This window comes from Scyliorhinus torazame, chromosome 19 (genome assembly GCF_047496885.1).
Source record: "Scyliorhinus torazame isolate Kashiwa2021f chromosome 19, sScyTor2.1, whole genome shotgun sequence".
NCBI lineage: Eukaryota > Metazoa > Chordata > Chondrichthyes > Carcharhiniformes > Scyliorhinidae > Scyliorhinus > Scyliorhinus torazame.
This window is the reverse complement of record NC_092725.1, coordinates 32,880,412-32,892,621: the sequence shown is the minus strand read 5'-3', so window position 1 is coordinate 32,892,621 and position 12,210 is coordinate 32,880,412. Positions and strand designations below refer to the sequence as shown.

At 44.6% G+C, this 12,210-nt stretch overlaps 1 protein-coding gene across 1 annotated transcript; it reads left to right on the top strand.

Annotated features, from left to right (window-relative positions):
* The first annotated feature begins 8,026 nt into the window (after nucleotides 1-8,026).
* Nucleotides 8,027-8,905, top strand: LOC140396651 (probable G-protein coupled receptor 139). The gene has a single exon (XM_072485446.1). It carries the CDS (start codon nucleotides 8,027-8,029, stop codon nucleotides 8,903-8,905), a length of 879 nt encoding a protein of 292 aa, XP_072341547.1.
* Nucleotides 8,906-12,210: the final 3,305 nt, after the last annotated feature.

Sequence of the window (12,210 nt, the reverse complement as noted above, 5' to 3'; positions counted from 1 at the left end):
CACCAGGCGCTGCCAGGCATAGAGGCCCGCTGAGACTGGGCAATCACCTTAGCCAGTGTTCTTCAAAAGTTTTTTCTGTGGACCCATTTTTACCAACCGGCAAAACTCTAGGGACCCAACCCGGCCGACCATCGTGACCCAGGCCGACCGAGCTTCGTGACCCACGCCGGTGGACCTGCGCCACCCACTGTTTTCTCTTACCTTGTTTACTGCTAACAAAAATGGGCGAAATGGTTTCGGATCCCTTTGGCCCTCTTACACGCTCCTCCAATGGGACCTGTTGGATGAAGGTGAAGCTTTCCGATGTTGGAAAGTAGGGACTCCGCAACCCTCTAAAGTTCTGCATTTTTTTCCTGTAAAATTTTGTCAAATACACCCCTCCCCCCTGAACTTGTAAAAGAAGATAAAAATAAAATAAATCAAATAAATGAAAAAAATAAGAATGAAATTAATAAAATGGATTACCCCCCCCCCTTTCCCCAACTTGGAAAATGAAAAGTTGCGACCATTTAAAACAAAGCGGCCACACGGCGCGTGCACACCGATGATCTGTCACGCATGAAATGAAATGAAAATCGCTTATTGTCACGAGTAGGCTTCAATGAAGTTACTGTGAAAAGCCCCTAGTCGCCACATTCCGGCGCCTGTTCGGGGAGGCTGGTACGGGAATTGAACCGTGCTGCTGGCCTGCCTTGGTCTGCTTTAAAAGCCAAAGATTTAGCTCAGTGAGCTAAACCAGCGGTGCGACGGCGTTTTTTGTACATGTTCGCGGCCATTTTGAAGGCTGCTTGCAGCCCGCGTTCTTAACAGCCTGTTGCTGCGGCTGTTGCGCGCAGATTTGCGTGACCGGGAGCGCCGCGACGGACGGCTCCGCGATACTCCCGACACCCGCCTGCAAACGTCATGTAGGTCACGCCCCCAAGTTTGACATGCCTGACCTGAGCAATGCTGCCCATGCTCTCAGCCATGGCCTGCTGGGACTGGACCACGCTGAGGAACCCCGCTGCAATCTGCAGCTGGCTCTGGCACATGGCTTCCAGTCAGGGGGCAGTCATGTCCTGCCCATGGTCCCCGAATGCACAGATAGCCCTAGGCCTTGCATAATCTGACCCATCGCCCCCACAGCCCCCACCGCGGAAGCCAGCTGTGCACTTTCGAGCTGAGTGGCACGCATGACTGGAAGATCTCCCTGCACCTGCAAGCGGTTGGAATCTTCCAGCTGCGTCTGCAGTGATGGTAGCTGGCCGTTATCCCCTTCACTGCTCTCTGGGTCGCTGACTGCACCTAATTTATGGATGGGAGTCGATTTTCCAGGAACCCGGACCCTCTGGTCAACACTGAATTCGGGGGACGGGCTGCCCTCCAAACTTCCGGCCCCTCAGATGCTCCGACCTCCAGTTTCTGTAACAGAGCGACTGGTTGGTGCGCACCAGTAAGTATCCCAGAATCCTCCTCACGAAACAGCTGAACCGAGCTGATAGTCTATGTGCTGGCTGAGTGTTTGGACACAGCAGTGGCGGGAAGTCTAGGTCATCATCGGTGACTCCCGTGTCTCCTGTGTCGTGTTCTGCTGTGTGTATGTCCCCTGTGTGCCTGTCCGCTGTGTTGATGTGTGCTGTGTGTCCATCCGCCCTCATCCATTTAATAACTCTCCCCAATCTATCAAGGCCAACACACGCCTCATATCCTCATAGTTCCCTATCTGATGATTCAGCACCCTCGTCTACTAATCAACTACTTCACTCTGCATCTTGATTTAAAAAACTCTATTATGTTACGGTCGCATATCCCCAAGTGGTCTCGTACAGCCAGATTGGCAATGAATCCTTTCTCATTACACAGTACCCTGTCTAAGATGGCCTGCTCTCGAGTTGGATCCTCCACATATTGGTCAAGAAAACCATCCTGTAAACAGTCCATGAATTCGTCCTCTCCGGCATGCTGGCTAATTTTATTTGCCAATCTATGTGAAGATTAAAATCGCCCATGATCATCGATATTCCCTTGTTACATGCATCTCCAATTTCTTGTTTAATGCCATTCCCAACCTCACCATTGGAGTTTCGGGGTATATTAAAGGGCCATATTCCTCTTCCAACTACAGCCCAGATTTTCTTGGCTCACCGCAGGATCTTTTCTTTATCTTGAAATGTATGCATTCGCACAATCACAGCGCATGGCAGCTTTCCACCCTCGGCGTCTGTCTCAATGACAGGTGGGTATGAACAAACTCCGGGATGCTCTCGATGACCTTCTCATCTTCCAGATTCTTTAACATCCTCGACGTGTATGTGGTTGCATTCGTTCCTTCCAGCCCCTCTGACAACCCTTCAATACACATGGTAAGCCACCTTGACTGATTGCGCTCGGCATGGACAGTCGCCCGCAGCACATTGCACATCTCACCTTTCATCGCCATTACGGCTTCCAGCAAGACAATTCGATCACTATGTTCAGCAACTGCCCTCTCCAAATTCTTGTGCGTTGCCCGTACGCCTCCAGACGATTGTCTACTCGCCACATGGACCCGCGAGAAGGTACCCCTGCACCGTCCATTGCCATTGACCAGTCTTGCATCCCCTTGCCCGGCTGTCTTAACCTCTCCTGAATGAAAATCATAATCCATCAGCAATATGAACATCGACGACGGCCAGCCCACTACGTGCCAAACTTGTCACTGCTGTTGTGCAACACGCTTATTCCAGCTTTGGGCGAGGGCGCTCAGTGACTTTAAGCAGGTCCAGTAGCTCGTCTTTATACCACACTGGGGAAGAGTGCACGATACTCCTATCGAACCACGATTGAACCCCAGTTTTCACGCAACAAATTGGCAGGTAACTCCAAAACCTAAACCCAAGGCAGGAGTCACCCTGCATGCGACTGATCACACCACTGCTACTACCGGACATCGTGATCAATGTTTTTCTGTTTTACACAACATGATTTGCATTAACAAGGTTGTCAAGAACAATGTGATGAGGACACGACCGTTATAGAAAGGGATTGGGGATAAAATGTCACGTTGATTATAATGTAGTATAAGTAAATGTTATACATTTTGGCGGGGTGAATGGAAAAGTGGGTTATCATTTAAATGTTGAGGGAACCACAGAAGTTTGCAGTAGCGAAGACATTAATTTTTTTCACATAAGGATCAGGAACTTGATCCTAAACAGAAAGTAAGAAATTAGGACGACAGATACAATGTTGATTCCAACACAAAGAGACATCGAGCTTAGACATGGGGAACTCCTGCTACAACCGTCTATGGTATTGTTACGGTGACATCCAGGGTTCCTGCAAATGGTTTCTCATGTTTGCGTTGTAATGTACTTGCATTTGATGGGGTTCGTAGAAGATGGCCTGAGCTGATTCCAAAAAGTAAAGGTTTTATCTTATCAGAATAGATTGGAAAAGGTGGACTCATACAACTTTCGAGGAATGGAAGCTGGTCTTACTCATTCACGTAAGATTCTGAGGGAGATTGGTCGGGTAGATATTTTAGGATATTATCACAACGGGATGAAGTTTCAAATGAGACGGGAACACAGCCAATTATTTCTGATTTGACGTGTAGCGGTGGGTGGGATTGCCAATGTATCAATGATGGAGTTTGAGGAATCCAGTGTGTAAATAGGGTAATTGACAGTAAACTGCATAATACCTCTCTAGCATGGAGAACGCTGGCCCGCCTGTGCTGCATTTGTGATGGTGGCTGAGAGGTTTAACTCCAAAATCGGTAAAATTACGCATGGATACTAATGTTTGGTGGACAATTACCATGTTCAGTCAATTCAACTTCAAGTCAACACTAATGAGCAATTATGTGGTATTGTCTTTCCAATTGAGAAGCAGAGCTAAATATAGTCCAGATCAAGCGGGAATTAACACAGCTGGCGAAATCTGATTATTCAAATACTTAAAAGAAATGCTGATTATTATTTTAACTTCAATGCCCAGTGGAGATTTTGCAGAGTATAAATTAAAAGGGATGTGAAAACATCTGCACACTGTTTAAGTCCGACAAATTTCCTGCAGTGCAACAGAGATCGAACGCACCTCAGAATAATGCATCTTCCCATTCAAATGGTCAATAAAATGTTCTATTTGGTCCTCGCCGTCGTTGGTGTTCCTGGTAAGTGAGAAAACCATTGAGATTTTGTGAATCTGTGTTTCAGCTTGTATCGGGTTTCAAATTGCTTAATACGCCACATGCTGAGTAATGTGCAACTTAATGATCTAGTGCTGAGTAACATTTAAATACTGGTGATCTTTTCCACATTGCCTGCATGGTTTAATTGTGTAACCGGCACGAAAAAAAGTAATCTGCCGACACAGTCTCGATCAATTATCAAGCGATCTTTTTTTGTTGCACAGTGGAGGGAGAGTGACAATATTGCCGTTTGGCAGACTATGTTAGATTGTCACTAACTGGAGCGAAGCTCCTGACCGTAGTGATCATGAATGAATTGCGTTATCTGCATTTTGTCTAACAAAACATATTCAAATCAGCATTTAATTAATTGAATCGCACAATCTCCATTGAAATCCTGGGCACAGAATCTACAGACAAAAGGCATCCGGTGATAATAAATGATATCTTACTACCTGAATAAAACGACAGTTATTTTATTTAATCCGCTCCCTCCAATTGTAGTCTCCCTCACAAGAGGAAACGTATTCCTGCTACAGGAACTTTGAAATGCCCATCAATATCGAAAAAATATAAACTAAAATAGTCTTGATGCTGCAAGACTAGACATGAAACATCAAACGGCTGAATATCGCAACGGATGTGGCAGCGTCTGTGAAGAGAGAAAAGTCTTAACGTTCCAGTTCCATATTATTGTCAGGATTAGAGATACATAGACATGTGATTGGTCTAAGTATGTTGAATAAAGGGGTTGGGGGGGGGGGGAATCTTGTGCGGAATATAAGATTAGAGGTATATCGGGGGCAGAGTAGATGAACTGATACATACGTATTGGAACAGAAGATAAAGTTCGTGGTGATTATAATGTGTTAATGGCAGCAGATGGGATGTCCCTGACTGAAAGCAAAATATTAGAATATAATACAGACTGGAACGACGGGGGAAATACATCAAAATGAAAGATTGAATATACGTTCTGAAATTGTTTAACTCAATGTTGTGTCCCGAAAGTTGTAAACTGCGAAGCAGAAGACGAGTGATGTTCTGTCGTTAATGTTGGGCTTTACTGGAATACTGTAACATCGCCGAGGACAGCATTGCGATCACCAAAGGAAATCATACTGTATGCTCTCAAGATATTATGCCTATCAGAAATATCACCAGGCATTATTCAAAATTACATAGCAACTCGAAAATCTGTTCAAACTCCCCGCATGGCATGAATCCTTCATGCGAGAAATAACTCAAGTCAGTCTTCACTGTCATCTCTCAGTGGGGTGGAACACTTCTTGAATGCATTGTTTCAGAGATTGATTTCAGAGGCCCATGTTTTTGCAATTTCTGTTATGACTGTCTGTAATCGGTACGAAAGGGCAGTTTGTTCTCTGTCGGTGGAAGATATTATGTAATACGTCTGGAAAGTGTAATTGGTTGAGATTATTCACTTTTTAATTGAATTTTGCCCATAAAGAGAAGGTTCCTAACAAATTAATTTATGTTAACATTCGCTGACTGATGTAATCTTATGTCGATCCTTTGAATCCTTACTCATTCTTTGGCTCAGTGAACTATCTGTAAAGACGTTGTGCTGCTGATGAATACTCTGCCCAGAACTATCATCACAAACTGCGACTTCTCCACACTTGAGTTTCATTACTTTGCTGTTACCAAGCATGGTAGGTTGCCAGTTATATCTATGGCATTACTGTAACGGATGAAATACCTCACTCAGAGTCTCTACCTCTGAACTCTGCAGCAATCGCTGTCCCCAGCTCTGTGAGTTAAATCCCTGCAAGGGGATATACAGCTGCAGAGGAACATATATATTGTTCTGTTAACATACGGAGATTTGTTCGGGACACGAAATAATAACAATAAACACAAGCCGAGAATGAAATAAAAATGTTCAACTGCTTCCATATGTAGCCAGTTCCAATGTATATTTCCCCATCATCCTATTTTATATCATTTCTCTTCACTTCTCCATTCGAGCACAGATCAAATTTTCCCTGTTTGTCCTTCTCCTGTACACGACTCCTCATAGCTCATTTGAGGATCTAAACTAGAATTTGCATCCTAAATATTTCGAGCAGTGATATAAGGATGACATCCTAATGCTGACACCGACCCACTGGTGCGATACTGGATTTGCCGTCATTCAGCCGAGACCCTAAACCAACGTCTCATGTACCTGCTGGATGGATGAAAAATATCCAGTGTCGCAGTTCGAAAGAAGAGAAGCAGAGTTATCCCCAGGGTCCTCGTCGATATTTAATGATCTCCATCCTCACAATGGAAACTGATTATTTGACCATTATCACATTGTCGTTTCCGTGAGAGTAATGAGATTAATTTCCAGAGCGCACCGAGAGACCTACCGGGGAGGAGACGAATTGAGCGCCAAGATTGATTGCGGCGTTACACTGCCCGGGGAGAACGGGGGGCGGGACAACTGGCCACGGAAAGACCTATCATGGAGAGAATAGATCGAAACCCGGGAGCAGGCCATTCATTTCCCTGTAAAGTGCGGGGACAAGGCCCAGAGCAGATCAAGGAAAGTTTGAAAATAAAACGGTTCTTGCCATCGCAGGAAAGTCGTGAGTTCAATGGCTGATGAAGAATTTTGCTGAGGGACGGAGCCCGAAATGATGGTGAGCTTTTTCTGTTATTATACTTAAGTTAATTCTTCATATTTCTAGCATTATTGCTTCCATATGTCTGTCTATATATTGGAAAACATGTTTTAATATGGATGAGGTTTATTAGTATTGACCAATAAAAGAATAACATTTATCGTCGTGACTTACTATTCATAAAACTTATGCATTTCGGAAAGTTTTATTAATAGCGATATGGTTTGTTGTAGTTTGGGGATTGATTACTGCTTGGAAGGCAGTGAAGAATAAAATTGCAAACGTTAATTATTAACGGTGTTTATGAGATAAAGTGAAATGAACGGTTGTTGGTAGATTTCGGAGTTAGAGGATGGTTCAAAGTCATGTTGGGACATAGTTCCGGTGTACTCCCAGCAAAGAGAAACTTCACTCAAGCAATTCAATAGCTTATTGAATAACGCAATAGAGAGAAATTAAGTTCGATAAGAAAAAATAGGCTTATAGCAGACGTAAGAGGATAAAACGACAAAGAATCAGGCCGAATATGGACGTTTCTGAAAAGTTAAAAAACCAAAACGCCAGAGGGTGATGAATCTGTGGAACTCTTTGCCGCAGAAGGCTGCGGTGGGCAAATCACTGAGTGTCTTTAAGAGAGAGATAGAGAGGTATAAGGGGATGATGGGTTGTGAGGAGAAGGCAGAAGAATGGGGATGAGAAAATATCAGCCACGGTTGAATGGCGGAGTATACTCGATGGGGCAAGTGGACTAATTCTGCTCATGTATCTTATGGTCTTAAATACGAAAGTCAGCGAGACAGTATGATAAATAAAAACTGCTAAATGAAAGGGATCTATAAGTTTTACATTGGCATCCAAATTGTAAACGGAGGAATAGGAAGTAATAGGGGAAATATTGTTATATACTTGGAGATAGACAACATAGTTCCCGTCAATGGATATTAAGCATTTCCTTTTACCAAGTAAGAAGGTGATTCACAAGTAACCAGTACTTCCCAATCTATCTACTTACAGGTGCTAGTGTTAGCAGTTTCACATTTTATATGTGAGTCTCTCTCTCTCCGCCGCTTTCCCCTCTCTCGCAGTTCAAGAAAGCTGTTTACCATTACCTTGTCAAGGGAAACTGGACGTTTACAATAAGCGCTGGCTTAATCAGACCACCCGAACATGGTGAAAGAATATGCAAAATAGATATTGTGTAATTTCTATGTTCTGTTTCCTTCTCTGCACAGTTAATTTAATGGCGATTCTGGTCCTGTTCCGGGAAAAGTGCGGCCTTTCCAGCTGCAGCACTCGCTACCTGTTGGCTATGGCATCCGGGGATCTGATGTTCATTATCATTGAGATCGTACTGTGGCAGTTACGTTTCTATTATTATCCACAGTGTTTCCTGAAATTGACCCCTGTGTGCAGTGTTGTCAGTGCCTTTCGAGAAGCAGCCGTTGACCTTTCTGTCTGGTTCACTGTCATGTTCACCTTTGATCGATTTGTAGCCATTTGTTCCCATAAGCTGAAAGCTACATATTGCACCAATAAAACTGCTGTTACAGTTCTTGCAACAACCACGATTCTTTTCTGTTTTAAAAATGTTCCCGTGTACTTTAAATTTGAACCTCGGAAAATAATCGACAATGTGCCATGGGGCTGTTATGTTAAAAAAGACTACATTACTGACCCTAGATGGCGGGGCTTTGCTGTATTTTCAATGGTGTTGACCCCAATGATCCCAATTACTTTAATTCTGATCCTCAACGCTCTGATATTCAGGCGCATATTAATGGGCAGTCGAGCTCGTAACTCATTCAAGGATCAGAACAAAGGAGATAAAGAGATTGACCCAGAGATCGAGAGCAGAAAAACGACTATTATTTTACTCTTCTCCATATCCATCAGCTTCGTAATACTGTGGTCATTGTACGTTTTATATTTGCTTAAAGTGATCAAGCCCCTTTTAGACGTTGCTGATCATTATACCTTTCTGTCAGTTGCGTATATGCTGCGGAATTTAAGCTGCTGCACAAACACTTTTATTTATGTGGTGGTTCAGCCCAAGTTCAGAGAAGAGTTGAAGAGAATGCTGAAATACCCGTTTACGTTAATTGCTTCATACCTTGACTAAAACAACAGTTTATAGCAGCCCTAATAATTAGTGTGTAAGAGACTGGAATGCGGTGCCTTTGGGAGCAGCAGTATGATTTTAAAAATCAGCTAAGAAGGAGCAAGGTGTGACCGGAGGAGGACTCGAATGAATGTGTCTGGAGAATTGAACATCTTTTGGAAGATGTCAGAGATACAGCGGAAGAGACAGAGATACGGTGGCAGGTGACAGAGACGGGTACTAGAGCTATACGGCTCAAATGAGGTCTGCCACGCAAATAGGAAGTCAGTGAAGGGCAAAAGTTGAATCTGATGTAAGCGGGCATAAAATGGTCATAAACTGAGTCACAGCGGCCCACATAAGGTCGGAAGTGTAAAGAGCAGAATAATGCTCTCCTCCACACTCACTGCTTTTATTCTCGCCACCTCACACCTACAGAGAAAAGATTGTTCCTCAACAAATCAAAACGTGGCATAAACTGAAAATAATGTCACCATAATTGCTGATGATAATATAATGATCCTATTTAGATTAGCAATACTATTAATAAGAATGGAACTTGATGGAGTTAATTTTCTGACACATTCACAGACATTCAAAGAGAATCGGAGGCACAGACCCACAAGCGCGTTCACACACATATTCAGGGACACATTTGCAGACGCACTGACCGACACATTTACAGACACACATACACAGACACTCTCTCGCACACACATAGATTCGCAGAGAGATACCCACAGGCGCATTCACACACACAATCACAGGCATGCAAACAAGAGACATTCACAGACGCATGCAAAGACACTTGCGCGCACACACAAATAGATTCTCAGACACAGACCCACAGGCACATTCACCGAAAAATGCACAGGCATACAAACAAAGATATTCACAGACACTCGCAGACACACACTCACACAAACGGGAACATTCACAGACGCACAGTCAGAGACATTCACAGGCATGCGCACATATCTCGCAGACAGACATACAGATTCGCAGACACATATAGTAGACAGGCATATTCACCAACACATTCAGAGAAACTCAGACTGAGATAACAGACATACACAGGCACACACAAATTCGCATGCGCACAGACAGGCACACTGACAAGACTTTTCAAATGCATGCAAACTGTACATCAACTGAATTACAGACACATTCACAGACACACACGGACACTCGCAATGCAAATAAATACTTTCACATGCACAGGCACTCACATTCACAGACCCACAAAAACACACTCTGACACTTATAGATATACACACACTCGGACAATCATACATCCGCAAGCACACAAACAGAAGTATTTACAGACACACACGCTGAGACACATTCACAGACACAGATACATTCAGAGAAAAAGCAGCACAGTAGCATTGTGGATAGCACAATTGCTTCACAGCTCCAATTGTTTCACAGCTCCAGCGTCCCAGGTTTAATTCCGGCTTGGGTCACTGTCCGTGCGGAGTCTGCACGTCCTCCCCATGTGTGGGTGGGTTTCCTCCGGGTGCTCCGGTTTCCTCCCGCAGTCCAAAGATGTGCAGGTTAGGTGGGTTGGCCATGATAAATTGCCCTTAGTGTCCAAAATTGCCCTTAGTGTTGGGTGGGGTTACTGGGTTATGGGGATAGGGTGGAGGTGTTGTCCATTGGTAGGGTGCTCTTTCTAAGAGCCAGTGCAGACTCAATGGGCCGAATGGCCTCCTTCTGCACTGTGTATTCTATGATAATCTATGAAAATACACGCAGACACTTGTAGGCGCACAAGCAGCACATTTGCTGACACACAGGCATGCACATTCGCACACACACACACACAGAAACACAGAGACAATAATTCTTCTACTTCTTGGGCGATGAGGATTACTTGCTTCCACTCGGATGCATGGGTTCTGCAGTGGCCGAAACGTCCTATCTTGGATCAGTAGACTCTAGCACAGGTTTGGCTGTTCGTGCTTAATGATTGGGCAGGGCGGTCTGGATTCTGCGCTCCCCTTGCATTGTTTACACGTGGCCTCCACGGACTCCACCCTCCGATGCTCAAGGTGGTTGCTGTCTTCACGGATGCACTTTCTCCAGTTTGTGCATTCTGAGCCAAGCGATTTTCAGGTGTCGGTTTGTATAATGTCTTGATTTAGGAAGGCTTTCAGAGGTCGTTATTAAGTTTCCTCTGTCCCCCTGGTGCTCGCTTGCCTTTGCAGAACTTGAAGGGGAGCACTTGTTTCCTGAGTCTTGTGTCAGCCATGAGGGATATGCGGCCCACGCACCGCAGCAGGTCGAGCATGAACAGCGCCTCGATACTTGGGATATTTGCCTGGGAGAGGACGCTCACGTTGATATCTCAATCCTGCCAGTTGATTTGCAGGATTTTGCGGAGGCAACATTGGTGATATCTCTCCAGTGATCTGAGGTGTCTGCTGTACAAACATGCGGTTCAGACTAAATATGTTTAGTCCCAGCACCATTCTCTCCTATGCCTTGGTGAATGCATCGATAATGGTTTGTAGCCCAGCCTCTGAATGGGCTCTCTCACAGGCGTTGTCTGCGTACGGCAGCTCGATGACATAGGTTGGAGTAGTCTTAGATCTGTCACATAAATGTTGGAGCTTGAACAGTTTCTGCTTATCCGATGCATGAGCTCCACTCCAGCGGGGAGCTTCAGGGTGAGAGGGTGGGCATTTGCTGCAAGGAAGATTGAGGAGAACGTTGGTGAGATGAGGCATCCCTGTTGGACATCAGTTTGCCAACCGATTGGGCCTCTGGTGGTTCCGTTGATGGGTACCATGACTTGCATGTTATCGTGGAGTAGAGACAGAGGCACAGATACACACATTCACAGACACGTAGTCACACACAAACAGAAACGTTTAGAGACATATAAAGGCAAACATTCAAACGCAGGCGCTCCCAGTCACACAGACACACACACATCAATGCATTTACACATATAAAAACTCACAGACACACATAACCATTCGGTAAAAACAGAGAACGCACACAGACACACGCGGACACACACATTTACTCACAGACACACGTTCACAAACAGAAACAATCGCAGACACACACAGGCACTTGTAGGTAGGCGGACGGGCAGGAGCAAGCACACAGCCACACACTGACAGAGACGTAAATTCACAGACACACACATAGGCACATTTACAGACATGCACTGACACTCATAGACACACACAGAGACACACTGACACGCACTGACATACAGACACACGCACACTAACACTCGCAAGGAACACAAATACAACCACAGAAACATTCAAAGACAAACGCACAGACACTTGCAGACACACACATACACA